Source organism: Chiloscyllium plagiosum, chromosome 28 (genome assembly GCF_004010195.1).
Source record: "Chiloscyllium plagiosum isolate BGI_BamShark_2017 chromosome 28, ASM401019v2, whole genome shotgun sequence".
In the NCBI taxonomy this organism is placed as follows: domain Eukaryota; kingdom Metazoa; phylum Chordata; class Chondrichthyes; order Orectolobiformes; family Hemiscylliidae; genus Chiloscyllium; species Chiloscyllium plagiosum.
This window is the reverse complement of record NC_057737.1, coordinates 42,115,015-42,133,514: the sequence shown is the minus strand read 5'-3', so window position 1 is coordinate 42,133,514 and position 18,500 is coordinate 42,115,015. Positions and strand designations below refer to the sequence as shown.

General features: G+C 44.8%; 1 protein-coding gene across 1 annotated transcript in view; it reads right to left on the bottom strand.

Moving 5' to 3' along the window:
• Positions 1 to 18,500, bottom strand: part of mmp28 (matrix metallopeptidase 28) — a 98,958-nt gene that overhangs the window by 54,762 nt on the left and 25,696 nt on the right. Inside the window, exons 2-3 of the mRNA XM_043718782.1 lie at positions 11,154 to 11,233; positions 1,584 to 1,771 (exon numbers count right to left, since the gene is read on the bottom strand). Of these exons, the coding sequence (XP_043574717.1) occupies positions 1,584 to 1,771; positions 11,154 to 11,233 (268 nt within the window). The remainder of the gene's footprint in view (positions 1 to 1,583; positions 1,772 to 11,153; positions 11,234 to 18,500) is intronic.

Sequence of the window (18,500 nt, the reverse complement as noted above, 5' to 3'; positions counted from 1 at the left end):
TCATTCACGTGACTGCTCTCTAAATTCACTGAGGATTCCAGCAATAAGATCTGCACTAACTGAACAAATAAAACTGAAGAGCATCACAATGCTGTCATTGTTTTTCCTCTCATTTTAAGCAGCTGTTTGTGGAGCCATTCCTAGTGTTTCCAATCACAGCAACTGGCATGTCCATTAATGCCTAGCACGTTCTTTGCTTCTCCCTCTTCCCCTGCATCTCTCTGACACTCCTCTCTCTCTACTCTTCCCTCTCTCTCACATTTCCCTTCTTCACCCAGCCACAACTCCTTTTTACTTCCAAACTACTCCCAACCACTGTGTTCAGAAATGACATTACTTTCAATGCTTTATTCACAGAGCTTTCAATTGTCTGTCCCATGCTTCGACTCAGCTTTCCAGCTCTTTCTACCATTTGTTTACCTCACTCTGAATCCACAATCAGGCTTATCCAGCAAGCACAGTGAGCATCAATAGTAAACAGACTCACAAACAAAACAAGCTCATCACCAGAATTTCCCCCTTCCCCCATCAATTATCCCATCATGTTGTCAGTGTTGTCTAAATGCAGCAATCACAAAGACAGAGGGGATTATTTCTGCAGCAGTATAACAACATTTCAACACCACTGTGCTAAAGGGCTAGCATTCAAACCCATTCTAATATAGAGTTATACAGCATGGAAACAGACCCTTCAGCCCAACTCATCCATGCCAACCAAGTTTCCCAAACTAACTAGTCCTACCTGCCTGCATATCCCTTCAAACCTTTCCAATTTATATACTTATTTAAATGTCTTTTAAATGGTGTAACTGAACCTCATCCACAACTTCCTCAGGAGGTTCATTCCACATGCAAACCACTCTCTGTGTAAAAATGTTTTCTTTCATGTCTTATTAAAATCTTTCTACGCTCACCTTAAAATTATGACCCCAGTCTGAGCATGTACCAAAGAGCTTCAGAGCCAAGAAGGTACATTTCCTGTGTAATCAATGCTGCATTGTGGGAAACGTACCAGTCAGTTTGTGAACGGCAAGTTCCCCACACACAGCAATGAGACAAATGAACAGATAAATTGTTTCCCAAGCCGTTGGTCAAGAGAGAAACGTTGGCCAAGACATCGTGAACAACTTTGCTACACAAAACACTTGAAATGGTGTCACGAGATCTTTAACATCTACCAGAGAGAACAGGCACCATCTCAGCTAAATGTCACATTGGTAAAGTTGCGCCACTGACAGCACTGGACTAAATGTAGCAATCTAGATTAGAGTGGTGCCTGAAAAGCACAGCAGGTCAGGCAGCATCTGAGAAGCAGGAAAATCGACGTTTCTGGCAAAAGCGCTTCATCAGGAATAGAGAAATGTAGCAATCCCTCAGTCCCAGACTGAATGTCAGCAAGGAGCCAGTCTCGAGACTCTGAAGTGGGACCTCACAGAGAGAGCAGCTGGGGAAGGGGAGAAAGAAAATACTAACAATGGATGAACATTGCACAGTGCTCACTAACCTCTGAAAGCGTACTGTCTACATAACCAAAAGTAATTTGATAACAAACAGAACAAAGAGTGCCCGTGGAAGTTATTTACCTTGTTGTAAGTAACGTTTGGCCCGGCTTCGCATGGTGGCTCGACCCAGGAAGAGGTTTTCCACATGTTCCTGCCAGGCCCTTTGGCTTCCAACATCCTTGACCCCACATCGTGGCTCCATCATCTGCTGCACTGTGGGCTCATCCAGGGCCCCACTCACAGGGAGGTGAGAGATCCATTGGAACTTCCTGGAACCACCAACACAGACAGAAGGCAATGAGCACAGAGAAGCACAGGTGTGTGGTAGCAGCTTCAGAGGGGTTGTAAAGCAATTGGCATGGACACAGAAGGACCACAAACAACAAAGTACCCACCATGTTGCACTACTGATTGGTCTGGGTAGCTGGGGCACCCCAAAGGGAATGTTAGGAGTGGAGGGTGACAGGGTGAGTGGGGTAATGTCTGGCAGGATGTTGAAGGGTGACATGTCAGTCACTTTCCTGCTATCCCTTGGCACTTTACTTGTCACATGGGAGGCAGTAGATGCCCCATAAGATCATAAGATGGAGGATCATAATTAGGCCATTCCGCCCATCAAATCTGCTCTGCCATTTGATTACAGCTGATGTGTTTCTCAACCCCAATCCTCCTGCCTTCTCCCCATAACCCTTGATCCACTTACTAATCAAGTACCTATCTATCTTGGTCTTAAAGACACTCAATGACTTGGCCTCCACAGCTTTCTACAGTAATACGTTTCACAGGTTCACCAACCTCCGGCTGAAGAAATTCTTACTCAGCTCAGTTCTAAAAGGTTGTCACTTCATTCTGAGGCTGTGCCCTTGGGTTGTAATCTTTCCTACTAATGGAAACATCTTCTCCATGTCCACTCTATCCCAGTCTCTCAGTATTCCATAAATTTCAATGAGATCCCCCTCATCCTTCTAAACTCCATCAAATACAGACCCAGAGTCCTCAGCCATACCTCATATGTCAAGCCCTTCATCCCTGGGGATTATTCCTGTAAACCTTCTCTGGACCCCTCCAAGGCCAACGCATCCTCCCTTAGATAGTGGGTCCAAAACCGCTCGCAATATTCCAAATGCAGTCCGACCACAGCCTTATACCGCCTCAGCATTCGAGTCCTCTTGAAATTAATACAAACATTGCACGTGCCATCCTAACTGCCAACTGAATCTGCAGGTTAACTTTAAGAGAATCCTGAACTAGGACTGCCAAGTCCATTTGTGCTTCAGGTTTCTGCAGCTTCTCCCCATTTAGAAAATAGTCTACATCTCTATTGATCCTACCAAAGTGCATAACCTCATACTTTCCCACTTTGTATTCCATCTGCCACTTCTTTGCCCACTCCACTAGCCTGTCCACATTATTCTGTAGCATCCTCACCTCCTCAGCACTACCTGTCCCTCCACCTATCTTTGTGTCAGCTGCAAACTTAGCAACAATGCCCTCAGTTCCTTCGTTCGGATCGTTAATGTATAATGTGAATGTATAGATGTGGTCCCCTGTGGGGCTTGACTAGTCACTGGCTGCCAGCCTGTAATAGACCCTTGTATGCTCACTCTCTGCCTTCTGCCAGTCAGCCAATCCTCTATCCGTGCCAGTACCTTGCCCCTAACACAATGGGTTCTTATCTAATTAGCAGCTTCCTGGGTGGTACCCTGTCAAAGGCCTTCTGGAAATCCATATAGATCATGTCCACTGGCTCTCCTTTATCTAACTTGCCCATTAGCTCCTCAAAGAATTCTAACAGATTTGTCAGGCATGACCTCCCTTTGATGAAGCTGTGCTGACTCTGCCCAATTCTACCATACACTTCCAGGTACTCCGCAATCTCATCCTTTGTAATGGACTCTAAACCTTTACCATTGACTGAGGTTTGGCTAACGGGCCTATAGTTTCTTGTCTTCCCTCCTTAGACAGGAGTGTTATATAAGCCATTTTCCAGTCCTCTGGGACCCATTTCTTTGTTCCCCATTAATATTTCTCCAATTTCATTTTCCAGTGGTCTAATGTCAATCCTTGCCTCTTTCAAGTTAAAAATTACACAACACCAGGTGATAGCACCAACAGATTTATTTGGAAGTACTAGCTTTTGGAGTGCGGCCCCTTCAGCAGGTAGCTACAGTGGCTCAATGGCTAGCACTGCTGCCTCATAGTGCTAGGGATCATAGGTTCAATTCCCACCTTGAGCAACTGTCTGTGTGGTGTTTGCACATTTTCTCTTTGTCTGTGTGGGTTTCCTCTAGGTGCTCCAGTTTCCTCCCACAATCCAAAGATGTGCAGGTTAGGTAAATTGTCTGTAGTGTTCAAGGGTAAATGTAGGGGAATGGCTCTGGGTGGGTTACTCTCTGGAGGGTAAGTGTGGCCACATTATAGGGATTCTATAAATGCTCTGAAAGCTAGTACTTCCAAATAAACCTGTTGGACTATAACCTGGTGTTGTGTGATTTTTAACTTTGTACACCCCTGTCCGACACCGACATCTCCAAATCTTATCTTTTAGATAGCTTAAAAAAACACTCTTACAATCTTCTTGTATATTACTAGTTAGCTTACTCTCATATTTCATCTTCTGCCCACTTATTGCTTTTTTAGCTGTTCTCTGCTGGTTTTTAAAGGCCTCCTAAGCCTCGAAACGTTTACCAATGACTGAGGTCAGGCTAATTGGCTTCCCATTAATTCTCAATACATTGTATGCTTTTGTTTTTGCTTCTATGCTGTCCCTGATTCCCTTATCAGCCACAGTAGCCTCACCCTCCCCTTAGCATGCTCTTTCTTTCTTGGGATGAATTTCTGCTGTGCAAACAGATTTACTCCCAGAAACTCCTGCCATTGCTGCTCCACCATCTTCCCTGCAAGACCCCTTCCAATCAACTCTAGATAGCGCCTCCCTCAGGTCTGTGTAGTTACTTTTACTCAATTGTAATACTGTAACGTCCGATTCCAGTTTCTCCCTCTCAAACTGCAGGGTGAATGCTATCATAATTATGGTCATTGCCACCTAGGGGTCCCTGCACCTTAAGCTTCCTAATCAAGTCTGCCTTGTTACACATCACCAAATCCAGATCTGCCTATTCCCCAGAGAGCTCTACCACCCTGCTCCAAAATAAAACATCTCGTAGACATTCCACGTCTTGAGATGATTAGATTCCATACAGTGTGGAAACAGGCCCTTCGGCCCAACAAGTCCACACCGACCCTCTGAAGAGTAACCCACCCAGACCCATTTCCCTCTGACTAATGCACCTAATACAATGGGCAATTTACCATGGCCAATCCATCTGACCTGCACATTTTTGGACTGTGGGAGGAAACCGGAGCACCCGGAGGAAACCCACGCAGACACGGGGAGAATGTGCAAACTCCACACAGACAGTCGCCTGAGGCTGGAATCGAACCGAGGTCCCTGGTGCTGTGAGGCTACAGTGCTAATCACTGAGCCACCATGCTGCCCTAATTAGATTACCAGCCTAGTTTTCCCAGTCCACCCACATATCTCAGTCCCCCATGATTATTGCAATAGTGCCTTTCTTACACACCTTTTCTATCTCCTGATTTATTTTCTTCCCCACATCCTGACGACTGCTCAGAGGCCTGTACACAACCCCATCAGGGTCTTTCTTCCTTTGTAGTTCCTCAACTCTACCCACACACATTCCACCCTTTCCAACTCCATATCACTTATTGCTATTGATTTAATGTCATTTCGTAGTAACATGGAAATCCTGCCCCCTCTGCCCATCTTTCAAAAGGACATGTATCTTTGGATATTGAGCTCCCAGCCTTGGTTCCTTGCGGCCAGAACACCCTCTACCTGCTCATTTCAATCTGTGCTACAGGCTCATTTACCTTATCTCTAATACTGTGTGTACCTACGTTCAACATCCTCAGTTCTGCATCGACTGCTCCCCATCCAAACAATTCCCTCCCTCCCCTGGACCGTTGCCAATATCCCATGAATTTGAAACTGTTTCTGCCACATCAAGCATTGAGTCATGTGTTTATCTCTTTAATGGCATTGACCCTGTGCCATATTGCTCATGCTCAGGCGATAATCGGGAGTTAATTACCTTTTAGATTCTGCTTTTTAATTTAGCTCCAGCTGCACATATTCCCTCAGCAGAACCTCTTTCCTCTTTCTACCGTGTTGCTGGTACCCACATGGACCATGATGACTGGATCTTTCCCCTCCCACTCCAAGTTCCTCTGCAGCCCAGATGTGATATCCTGAATCCAGGTACCAGGCAGGCAACACAGCCTTTGGCGTCTCTCAATCCTGGCCTGAGAACAGTGTCTATTCCCCTGACTATACTATCCCTGATTACAACTACATTTCTCTTCTCTTCCCCCTCCCTGTACCCTGGTGCTCTGGTCAGTTTGCTCATCCTCCCTACAGCCCCCACTCTCATCCACACAGGGAACAAGAGTCTTAAACCTGTTAGACAGGCTCAAGGGCTGAGGATCCTTCAGCACTACCTCCTGGATCCCTCTACCTGCCTCGCGTGCCATCACACCCTCCTGTCCTTGATCGCTGACCGAATTTGAAGTAGTCAATCGAAGGGGTGTCACTGCCTCCTGAAACACAGCGTCCAGGTAACTCTGCCCCTCCCTGATGTACCACATTGTTCAAAGCTCAGACTCCAGCTCATCAACTCTGAGTCGGAGTGCCTCAAGCAGCCAACACTTGGTATAGATTTACAGTCGCCACTCGCTGGAGTTACACTGCCAGAGAGCGTTGAGAGGAAGAAATAATGAGAGACTGAATTGGGAAACACATTTGAAAATTTGACTGACTGGGCAGACGCCATTTATGCATGTGGATGAAATAGTGTCCAAGATGGCAGCCGGTGACAGGAACCTACACTCCCATTGGGTGAAGCAGGATCATTAGATTAGATTCCCTACATTATGGATACAGGCCATTTGGCTCAACAACCCTCTAAAGGGTAATCCACCCTGTATTTAACCCTTGACTAATGCACGTAACACTATGGGCAATTTAGCATGGCCAATTCACCTAACCTGCACATCTTTGGACTGTGGGAGGAAACCAGAGCACCCAGAAGGGACCCACATAGACATGCAAACTCCACACAGACAGTTGTCCAAGGCAGGAATCAAACCCAGATCCCGGGCACTGTAAGGCAGTAGTGCTAACCACTGATCCACCGTGCCATCCATGAATCACTTCAGTGATCAATCAATTCAGTGATGCTCTCATGGGTAACTAGCCTGTCACCCAGCTAAACTTTCTTAACTCATTCAGAATAACGATTGGGCTATAAGACAGTCCAAGTAACCATTTCCTATGAAACTATACCCAAAAGGACTAACATGTAGGAACTACACCCGCTAAAGGATTCGTGTCTGGGAACCATGCCCAGCAAGGAATCTGAAGATCTTAAACACATCTGACATTGTGAGTTGTTCCTTTATGCTCCATTGTACAAGAAACATGGATACATTTTTTGCCCTAAGCAAAGTTAAGCAGCTGCTGTGACACGAACCGAGTCAATCCCCAGTACTGCGTTCTGCTGAAGTTGTCTCTCACAAGCGAAAAATCACTTTTACAAAAGAACAAAATTCTTCTTCAGCATAAAGTACAGGTTTCCTCTCTAGCTGATGAGCACACAAGGTCAAAACAAGAAAACGCTCAACAGAATACCCACTTTACTTTCCCATCTGTCAGTACGAGATAAGGAGATGGACTTGCAGATATGGGAAATCCAGAACTTAGAAAGCTGAAATTAGAACAGGAAGTCAGGGAGGTTAGAACTGAAGGAACACAGCAGATAGTCAGGCTGGAGTGAATTGCAGCGAGCTTTTGATCACATGGAAGAGAAGTTTACACTGAAGCAGGGACTGGAGCAATGGTGACAGGATACAGTCAGCAGACATTTAAGGATGGAAGAGGGCCGTCCCCTTCAAAGAAACCACTGGAATGGTCAAGCCTGGAGGCAATAAGAAGGATTTCAGCAGCAGATGGGCAGGGGCAGGATCATTAACAGGCAATGTTCAGGTGAGGTGGAATTCTCCGACCTCGGTGTTGCAGAGGATATGGAGTAGGAAGCTCAGCTCAGGATAAACAAGAACGCCAAGTTTTCAAAATGGCTCTGAAGTAGCTAGGGAGGGGTGAGAGGTATAACACAGGATGTGGAAGGAGCAATAAATCTTGGGCCATCCTTAGCTACCTCATAACTAGCCAGATTTCTGTTTTTGCAAGGATATGAATCATAGCTGTCTGATCTTACTGCAGCACCTCTGATACTGATTACAAGACCAGGCTCCCCCAGAATAGCTTAGAAAGGAACATTTTGCTGTTCAGATGTTAAACTACAAAGTCAAAGTTGGAGAATAAACCCTACCCAATTCTGGAAGCAGATTGCCAGAAACCCCTCAAATTCAGTTTGAACAAACACAGACCTGACTGAGGACAGCCACTTAAACATGTCAAAGATCAAAGAACAACACCTTTCCAGCTCACCAGCCCAAGGGTGTACGTCTGGCTACCTAGCTGCCCGTTCACATATAATGTATAAAAGTCAACACACCCAAACTCAAGACACATTTCTAATAAAAGTGTAACAGAAAATCATTCTGCAAGGTTTGCCTGAGTGCAGGGTAAGTTCTATGAGGGGACAGATTGGGAGTAATTTTGCTTTTTCGAAATCAGGAAAAAAGGATATGTTGAATTGATTGATAGTTATTTATCTGTCCAAATGTTTGGCTTCCTTGGAAGGAGAGATGATGGGCAGTTGACCGAAGATATGGCCATTACCCACTCTCTGTGTCTGAGCTATGGGGCTGTTCCTCAGATGGAGAACTGTGACACTGCCAAGCACTGAGGTCCCTTAATATGATAATTTTGCATTTACATAGCCCCTGTATTTCAGGTCATTCAAAAGCACTTCACTGCTAAACTGTAGATACTAAGGCAGCCAATTTGTGGACATATCTGGCCTACAAGCAATTGTGCAATAATGACTGGGTAATCTATTTTAGTGATATTTTGTTATAGAGTCATTTGGCATAGAAACAGATCCTTTGTTCCAATTCATCCGTGCTGACCAGAATCTCAAACTAAATTAGCGAATACCTTTCCAAACATTTCTTATTCATGTACTCACCCAAACGTCTTTTAACATTGTGACTGTACCCACATCCACCACTTCCTCTGGAAGTTCAATCGCTGTGTAAAACAAATTACCCCTCATGTCTTTTTTTTAAATCTTTCCCCTCTCACCTTAAAAGTATGAACCCGAGTCTTGAAATCCCCCACCCGAGGGAAAAGACACCTGCCATTCACCTTATCTATACCCCTCATGATTTTATAAATCTCTAACACGTCACCCCTTAACGTCCTCCGTTCCAGTGGAAAAGAGTCCCAGGCCATCCAGCCTCTCCTTATAACTCAAACCCTCCATTCGCAGGAATATTCCTGATAAATCTCTTCCGAGCCTTTTTCTAGCTTAATAATATTGTTCAGACAAAAAATGACCAGGACACAAGGAGAACGTCTCTACTCTTAGTCATTGAGTTTTACAGCACAGAAGGAGGTCCTTTGACCCATCATGTATGTGCCAGTCCATCAACTCTAGTCCGAGTTAGTCTTGTGATATTGTGGGATGACTGGGGGTTTGGGGGGAGGGGGGGCAAGTGTGAGGGGGGGCAAGTGTGAGCTTTGACAATGACGGGGCTAGAGGAGCTACCCAGGATCGCTACATGTGTCGCCGATGGTAGTCAGCAGTGTGTACCTGGCAGTTCAGTGGGTTTTGAACTGGGTTCTGCTGAGGTTGGGGGTGCGGGGATTTGCTGACAGTGAAGCCTGTGTTGTGTTCATTGCACCACCCACAGGAGTTCCTGATTCCTGCTGTTCAGGAGGCAAGAAACGTAGAAACTGCCTTGGGTCTAATGGGTGTCAATCTTCCATCAGAGGAGAGAGGTCGGTGGTGTTACATCTTCTACATGCTTCCAATCCATAAGACCATAGGAGCAGAAGTAAGGCCATTCGACCCATCGAGTCCACTCCGCCATTCAATCATGGCTGATGGGCATTTCAACTCCACTTACCCGCATTCTCCCCGTAGCCCTTAATTCCTTGTGACATCAAGAATTTATCAATCTCTGCCTTGAAGACATTTAGCGTCCCGGCCTCCACTGCACTCTGCGGCAATGAATTCCACAGGCCCACCACTCTCTGGCTGAAGAAATGTCTCCGCATTTCTGTTCTGAGTTTACCCCCTCTAATTCTAAGGCTGTGTCCACGGGTCCTAGTCTCCTCACCTAACAGAAACATTTTCCTAGCGTCCACCCTTTCCAAGCCAATCAAACCTCACTATCCCCTGGGTCATGATAAAAGTTAACAATTTTAAAATGTGCACAAAATTCCCTTATTTATCTGTCTTTTGGACTCAGATAAACAGAAAGCACTGACCAGTTTTATATACTTAATAATTCCGATATATTACAAATAAATAAATTCTTACTACAGATTAACAATTGGGAACAACATTCCTGTAAAGAGGTGAGCAGTAACTCAGACTCTCCATACAAAGCCATCGGTGTGCCGGGAGCTCACTGTTGGTATTGCACTGGAGGCAGGCTAAAGATACATAAGGCTGCTGTGAGTTGACAGGATTGCTGGGGTCAGTCAGGGAGGCCTCAGCAGGGTCGAGGGGGAACGGTCATTTCCAGGGTAGGAGGCGACATCTGAGGGTATCGTCCATGAGCCCCACACACTGGGTTCAGACATAGGGAACCCACAGGCCCCCACCTACCACTGGTCAAATGCCAAGTATTAGAGTCATACAGATATACAGCATGGAAACAGACCCTTCAGTCCAACTCGTCCACACTGAGCAGATATCCCAACCTAATCTAGTCCCATTTGCCAGCACCTGGCCCATATCCCTCCAAACCCTTCCTATTCATATACTCATCCAGGTGCCTTTTAAATTTTATAATTGTACCAGCCTCCACCACTTCCTTTGGCAGCTCATTCCATGCACGCACCACCCTCTGCCTGAAAAGGTTGCCCCCAAGGTCCCTTGTAAATCTTTTCCCTCTCACCCTTAAACCTATGCCCTCTAGTTCTGGACTCCCCTATTATGGAAAAAAATACCTTTTCGATATACCCTATCATAATTTTATAAGCCTCTATAAGGTCACCCCTCAGCCTCCTACGCTCCAGGAAAACAGCTCCAGCTTATCCAGCCTCTCCCTCCAGCTCAAACCTCCAAACCCTGGCAACATCCTTGTAAGCCATTTCTGACTCCTTTCAAGCTTCACAACATCCTTCCGATAGGAGGGAAACCAGAATTGAATATGGTATTCCAAAAGTGACCTAACCAATGTCCTGTACAGCCGCAACTTAATATTAGATGGTAATAGAGTTCCCAGCCCAGATTTAACTGGAGGCTATGGGGTCTATATTTTGAAGGTCTCTGTCCAACTACATTCCCCCTTCCCCAAACCCACCTCCCCTCCCCCCCCCGGGGTGCCTTAAATTCAAGAGCCTCAATGCTGCCATTGGTTAGTGAAGAGTTGGCTTACTCAACACTGATGTTGTCCTTTTGTCATTTCACTCCTTGATGGTAAAAGCCTCACCTGACTGCCTCTTTGACCTGAGCTAAACTCAGTTCCTCAGGAGGACCAGGTTCCAGGTAGCCGTACTTTTCTAAGAATGCCTTGGGGAAGAAAAAGAAAGAGGATTCTCTTAAAATCAGATCAACTGAACAACTAAAGCAGTACTATTCTCTGAAATATTAACGTGCACACATTGCACCAGCTGTCAGCTGTCAATGACATTCTGCTGAGTCTGTTGTGACCTCACAGAATGTCACTGGTTCCATTAAGTTCATAGCTTTCCATTAGGAAGTTGAAGAGAGGACCTCATCATCATCATCATCATCAATTGTATACATTCCCTGCTCTGACAAACATCTCTGTTCATTTAGTGTCACTGATGCCAAGAATATGGACATGGGGTGATAAGTTGTCTGTACACTAAGCGTACTCCTTATAAACTGCTTCATCAATTTCAATACCTGGTGTACACCAAGCCTTCCATCCTTATTAGTTAAGTATGGCCATGTACTCTTGTTAGGATGGGGGAGGGTTGCTTGCTGGACAGCTGGCTTGCATTGCTGACTGATAGCAACAATTCCTGCACCAGCTCAGGTTACCCTGAAAGTCCCACCTTCTCAACCTCTCCCTTCAGCTGAGGCATGGTGACCCTCAGGTTAAACCACCACCAGCCCTCTCTCTCTCTCTCACTAATGAAGAGAACAGCCTATCGTCCCCTGGGATTATAGTACCTTTACACTTGTTAGGTGCTTGTAATTGACTAAGTCAAATTTGTTTTGGGCTGGTCAAGATTTTGGAAGTTCTGAGGCCTTTTAAGGAGCGTTCTCCATGTTTGTTTAATAAGATTACAAACCAGTTTTCTGTGGCATTGCCGACGAACACATGAATTTTATAAATAGCCCTTTGCAATTTGCTTTCATAACACCATAACTTAATTATAAAACTATACACAGTAATAAAATTCATTGTTCGCTCCCTGTATCCAAGTGTTCTGAAGTTGCAGTTAAGAAGAGGGAGTTACTTTGACAGTTGTGACATTCAGGAAACACATGTTCCAATATTAGTCATTGTAAGGTTTCAATAGGTCTCCCAGATCAGGTCAAGGGTCAGTGACCCGCACTTCAAGACTGCTTCAGGTGGTTGGAGACTAGGCAAGAGGCTCCATCCTGGAAAAGGGGGCAGCTGTGGAACATTATATGTAATTAAGGTTCACTGAAACCCTGGGAACCACTCTGTGCAGCTATGTCTCACTGCTAGGGCTCAGGTTAACCTCTGCGAGCTGGAGAGGCTGAGAAGAAGCTTGTAAGTCATTAATATTTTGGCGCAACTGAAAGGGTTCTTTTGTGCACTCGTGGCCAGCAATTATTGCCTGTCCCTAATTGCCCTTGAGAAGGTGGTGGTGAGCTGTCTTCTTGAAACGCTGCAACCCACAGTGGCTTGAGGTTGACCAACAGTGCCCTTAGGGAGGGAATTCCAGGATTTTCACCCAGTGACAGTGAAGGAACGGCAATATATTTCCAAGTCAGGATGGTGAGTGGCTCGGAGGGGTACTTGCAGGGGGTGGTGTTCCCATGTATCTGCTGTCCATGTCCTTTTGGATGGAAGTGGTCGTGGGTTTGGAAGGTGCTGTCTAAGGATCTTTGGTGAATTTCTGCAGTGCATCTTGTAGATGGTACACATGCTGTTACTGAGCGTCACTGGGAAAGGGAGTGGATGCTGTAGATGTGTTGCCAATCTGAATGGTGTCAAGCTTCTTCAGTGTTGCTGGAGCTACACCCATCCAGACAGGTAGGGAGTATTCCGTCACACTCCTGACTTGTGCCTTATGGATGGTGGACAGGCTTTGGGGAGTTATCTGCTGCACACATTCTAGCCTTTGATCTTCGCTGGTAACCACAGTGGATAGTCTGATTCAGTTTTTTGGTCAATGGTAACACCGACGATGTTTATTTTAGGGGATTTGACCATCCTGAGGAACTCCTGCAGGGATATCCTGAAACTGAGATGACTCAGCTACCATAACCATCTTCCTATGTGTCAGGTATGACTCTAACCAGCAGAGTCCGTGCCCTAATTCATATTGAGCCTAGTTTTTGCTCAGGCTCCTTGATGCTACACGCGGTCAAATGTAGCCTTGATGTCAAGGGCTATCACTCTCACCTCACTCTCTGGAAATCAGCTCTTTAATCCACATTTGAACCAAGGCTGCAATGAGGTCAGGAGCTGAGTGACCCTGGCAGAACCCAAACTGGATGTCTCTGAGCAGGTTATTGCTGAGCAGGTGCTGCTTGATAGCACTGTTGGTGACCCCTTCCATCACTTTACTGATGAATGATGAGTGAGAGTGAAGGAAACCCACAAACATCATTTGCAGCGTCTCACTGAGGAACATTAGAGCTTGGAAAAACCTAGTGGCAGCAATAGTTGTGTGAAGCTAGCTGTCTGCACAAGACTCAAATAATGAGTAGGTGCTGGAGGGCAGTCTCAATCATTCAGAGAGCACAGTCCCAGGGAAGGCAAGTGAGCACTCCTCGAGGTATTTCATGATAGATTGGATTTTGAAGGTATTTCAAATCCAGATCTTTGAAAGTGAAGATTTGAAACTCCTTTTCAAGTTCTAATGAGATCTTAGACCCCACAGATTCACTAAGTTTTAGGGCCAAGGCATTGGGAATGATGGGGTTGCTGAAAAATCCATGGCAGCTACCTTTACCACCCTTGTTATTTGATGTGTTCTATGGGGTGTTTGACCCCAGATTGTCAGTTTCCCATATTTGCCTCATGTTATTTCTGGATGTTAGAGTATGAGTTGAATTTATTTATTTGCAATGAACTATTTCTTTATGCAGGAGTTTAAGGGACCTGGTGAATTTGCTTCTGGTACTGAGCTACATGTTGTCCAATATATAATTCACAATATCGCCTTCCTTTTCAATTCATACTTTGTTGTGGTAGTGGTGGAATGAGATGAGGAAAGGAATCAGCCACCCATTCACTTGATGTAATGATATCTATATTGTACAGTTTTTGGAACTATAAACTGAGATGGAAGACAATCTACTAAAGCAGAAACACCAGGAGAATTTTGCAACTTGAAAAGCAAGTGCTGTGTATTTTTCAGGTGTTGCTTTTAAAGCAGTGAAAGGGAGAATTTAAGTAGCATAAATAGTCTTTTGAGGTGAGGAAATTGTGCCAGACAACTGTTCTCTTTGTTCACAAGACTAATGGAGTTCCACAGGGGTCAGTGTTAGAACCACAACTATTCATATTATACATTAATGATCTGGATGAAGGAACTGAGGGCATTGTTGCTAAGTTGGCAGATGACACAAAGATACCTGGAGGGACAGGTAATGCCGAGGAAGCGAGGAGGCTGCAGAAGGATTTGGACAAGGCTAGGAGAGTGGGTAAAGAAGTGGCAGATGGAGTACAATGTGGGAAAGTGTGAGGTTTTCACTTTGGTCGGAAGAATATAAGCGTAGACTATTTTCTAACTGGGGAATTTGGAAATCTGAAGAGTAAAGGGACTTGGGTGTCCTAGCGCAGGACCCTCTTAAAGTTTGCATACAAGGTTTCGTTGGCAGTTGGGAAGGCAAATAAAATGTTCGTATTCATTTCAAGAGACTAAAATACAAAAACGGAGATGCACTGCTGAGTCTGTCTAGGCTCTGGTCAGACTGCATTTGAAGTATTGTGAGCAGTTTTGGGCCCCATATCTAAGGGAGGATGTGCTGGCCTTGGAAGGAGTCCAGTGGAGATTTACAAGATTGATCCCAGGAATGAAGGGCTTGTCACACGAGGAGCGGTTGAGAACTCTGGGTCCATACGCGGAGTTTAGATGAATGAGGGGGGGGATTTGATTGAAACTAACAGAATATCGTGAGGTCTGGATAGAGTGGGTGTGGAGAGGTTTTCATGGTAGAAGAAACTAGGGCCTGAGAGCACAGCCTCAGAGTGAAGAAAAAACCCTTTAGGACTGAGATGAGGATGAATTTCTTCAGCCAGACAGTGATGAATCAGTAAAACTTATTGCTACAGAAGGCTATGGAGGCCACTGAGTGTGTTTAAGACCAAGATAGATACAATCTTGATTAATAAGAGGATCAAGGTTACGGGAGAAGGTGGGAGAATGGGGTTGAGAAACATTTAACTCCACTCCTACATCTTACGATCTGGTTGGTTGACATGAAGAATTCTAAAAAAGTGAAAAGTGTGAGGGGCTGGCAGAGAAAAACACCCAGAGCCTGCAAACAGGAAGCTTCGATCTCTCTCTCTCTCGATATATCCCTGTGTGGGGTAAGGACAGAAAACCAAGAAAACAAACATGAAAAAAATTCTCAAACAAGAAACAAACTGAATCCATCAGAACAACCCAAAGGGAAGAGCAATAACCACCTTGTAAATAACTGCACATCGTTGGTGGAGAAAATAATCACAACAGACTCCGAGACAATTTAATCTACCCTTGAAATCTTCACTTGTGATTTTTGGAATCCTATTAACCCTGTTTATATTTTTTTTCTAATATATTTTAAACCTTTTGTCCATCTTCATTGTGATTGATAGTGTGTGTATTTGTGGCCTTTTTGACAATCTGGGAAGGCATCCAACACCTTGAGACTTGCTGTAGGGAAAAAGCAGAAGCCAAGCAAAACCAGCAAAAGGAGTGCACTGCCACACTTATGTCCTACCCACTCCTTCCCATGACCACCTTCTGCCCCAAGTGTAACAGAGCCTGTGGTAGCCATATTGGTCTGAACCTATGGACTCACTCTGAGAGCAGAAGAGAGTCCTTCTTGTCTCTGAAGAACCACCAGTGATTGAGTTACTTGTGGTCTTGAAGGGGCATGATTTAAGTTGCATTATTGTAGCTTAGTAATCATGTATTTTCTCTGTTTCTAGTTAAAGTCATGTGTATCACAATAAAGAGAGCTATTTTTCTGCTCCTGATGAAACCTTGTAACACTCAGTCAGGCGAATCAATCATTCTGTTGGGGGCTAATGGAATTTTATACATTTATACATTTTATGGTGGCTTGTTTACAGTGGGCCATGATTATTACCACACTGTTCCCAGTTATGTTGTGATAATATTGTACATCAAAAAGTTAAATGTATTAAATTAGAACTGGAAGCTTTGTCCGGAGGCTCATTGAAGATGTTACCTAGTGTGGTGACGAAACGTCTAAAAATGAACCTTCCAGCTCAGTGAGCAAACTTACATCCAGAACCTCAAATCTTCTCAAAACTTGCTAAATTAGAACTAAATAAAATTATTCATTACATTTTGACCTGAGAAGGAGAGATTTATATTATTTTGAACTTTCCAGAAAATAGCTCACTGGGCCTGGCCAAATCCAATGATCGTTTGAAAATCAGACGTTACGAAAACATTCCATTCCCATCATTCTTAGTAATCATTCATGAGGCTGAGATAGCAAACGTGGCAATGTGCCAGAATGTCCATCTGCCAACTTGTTCTTCATGATGATTGGGGGGAATCAGGGCAAGCAAAGTGGCTCAGTGGTTAGCACTGCTGCCTCACAGTGCCAGGGACCCGGGTTCAATTCCAGCCTCGCACAACTGTCTATGTGGAGCTTGCACATTCTCCCCGTGGGTTTCCTCTGGGTGCTCCAGTTTCCTCCCACAGTCCAAAGACGTGCAGGTTAGGGTGGATTGGCCACGGAAAATTGCCCGTAGTGTCCAGGGATGTGCCGGCTAGTTGGATTAGCCATGGGAAAATGCAGGGTAACAGGAATGGGCTGGGTCTGAGTGGCATGCTCTTCAGAGGGCTGGTGTGGATCTGATGGGCCGAATCGGCTGGGGATTCTATGATGTAACAACAAGGGACATGCTGCAGAGATACTAATTGCCACAAGTTTGTGACTTCGGCTGAAATCATGGCAGTTGAAATTACTTTCAATTGTGTGTGTTTGAGAGGAATCACAGCAGAATGTCACCCGTCAGGGAAGGCTGCCATATTAGTGCTGCACTGTCACACATCCATGTAAAGGATCCCATGGTGTTATTCAAAAGAAAAATATAGGAGTTCTCTTAATATCCTGACCCACATTTATCCACCAGAAACATTAAAGAAGAGTCATTTTGCATGGAATCCCTACAGTGTGGAAGCAGGTCACTTGGCTCATCAAGTCCACACCGACCCTCTGAAGAGCATCCCATGCAGACCCACCCACATATCCTATCCCTGCAACCCTGCATTTCCCATGGCTAACCCACCTAGCCTGAACATCCCTGGACACTATGGGTAATTTAGCATGGCCAATCCACCTCACTTATACATCTTTGGACTGTGGGAGGAAACCAGAGCACCCGGAGGAAACCCACACAGACACAGGGAGAATGTGCAAACTCCACACAGTCATCACATTGCTTTGTGTCAAACATTATTGTAGCCAAAATTGCCTGCTACATTTTTCAATGTTATAAAAGTGGCTACGCTTTAATAGCATGCCACAGATTGTAAATTGATTTGGGACATCATGGAAGGTATAAGTAAAAGTCCTCTCTATCTTTAATCGATAACTATTTGACTTTACAGTCACTGTAAACTTTAATGTTTCAAACAGAACTGGAACAATTCAGAAACATAGCAGTTGTTCCACAGGAATGCTGGCTCACTGAGCTTTCTTAAACACTGTTTTCCTGTAATTCAATATCATCTGCATATTATAATTGACTGTCTATTGTTGCAGTTCTAATTATGGTCAGAGGTTTTGATGGGAGGTCCAGCCCAAGTTGTTAAGCTTCCCTTTATCAGATGTTTCCCAATTTCATTACAATCGCACACTCTTCATTCGTGGAATTAATCAAACCACTGAGAACAATTGCCTCACCCCAGAAAGGCCTGGCACTGACACATTGCTCAAAGTCATTTGAAACTCTGATGTTTCTTTCCTTTTTGGTCTACCCAAGGAAAGATGGTGACATAGAGTCATAAAGCTCTACAGCACAGTGAAAGGACCCTTTGGCCCATTGACTGTGCACCAGTCGAAAACAACCAACTAACTGTTCCAATCCAGCATTTGGTCCACAGCCTTGTATGCTTTGGAATCACATGTATATATCTAAATACCTCTCAAATGTTATGAGGGTTTCTGCCTCTATCAGCCCTTACCAGCAGTGTGTTTCACATGCCCACCAGTGAAATAAAATTTCCTCTCACCTCCTTCTAACCTTCTGCCCCTCACCTTAAAGTAGTGCCCCCAGTTATCAATCCCTCCATCATGGTGAAAAGTTCCTTCCTGTCTACCCTATCTATGAGGAGAAAGTGAGGCCTGTAGATGCTGGAGATCAGAGCTGAAAATATGTTGCTGGAAAAGCGCAGCAGGTCAGGCAGCATCCAAG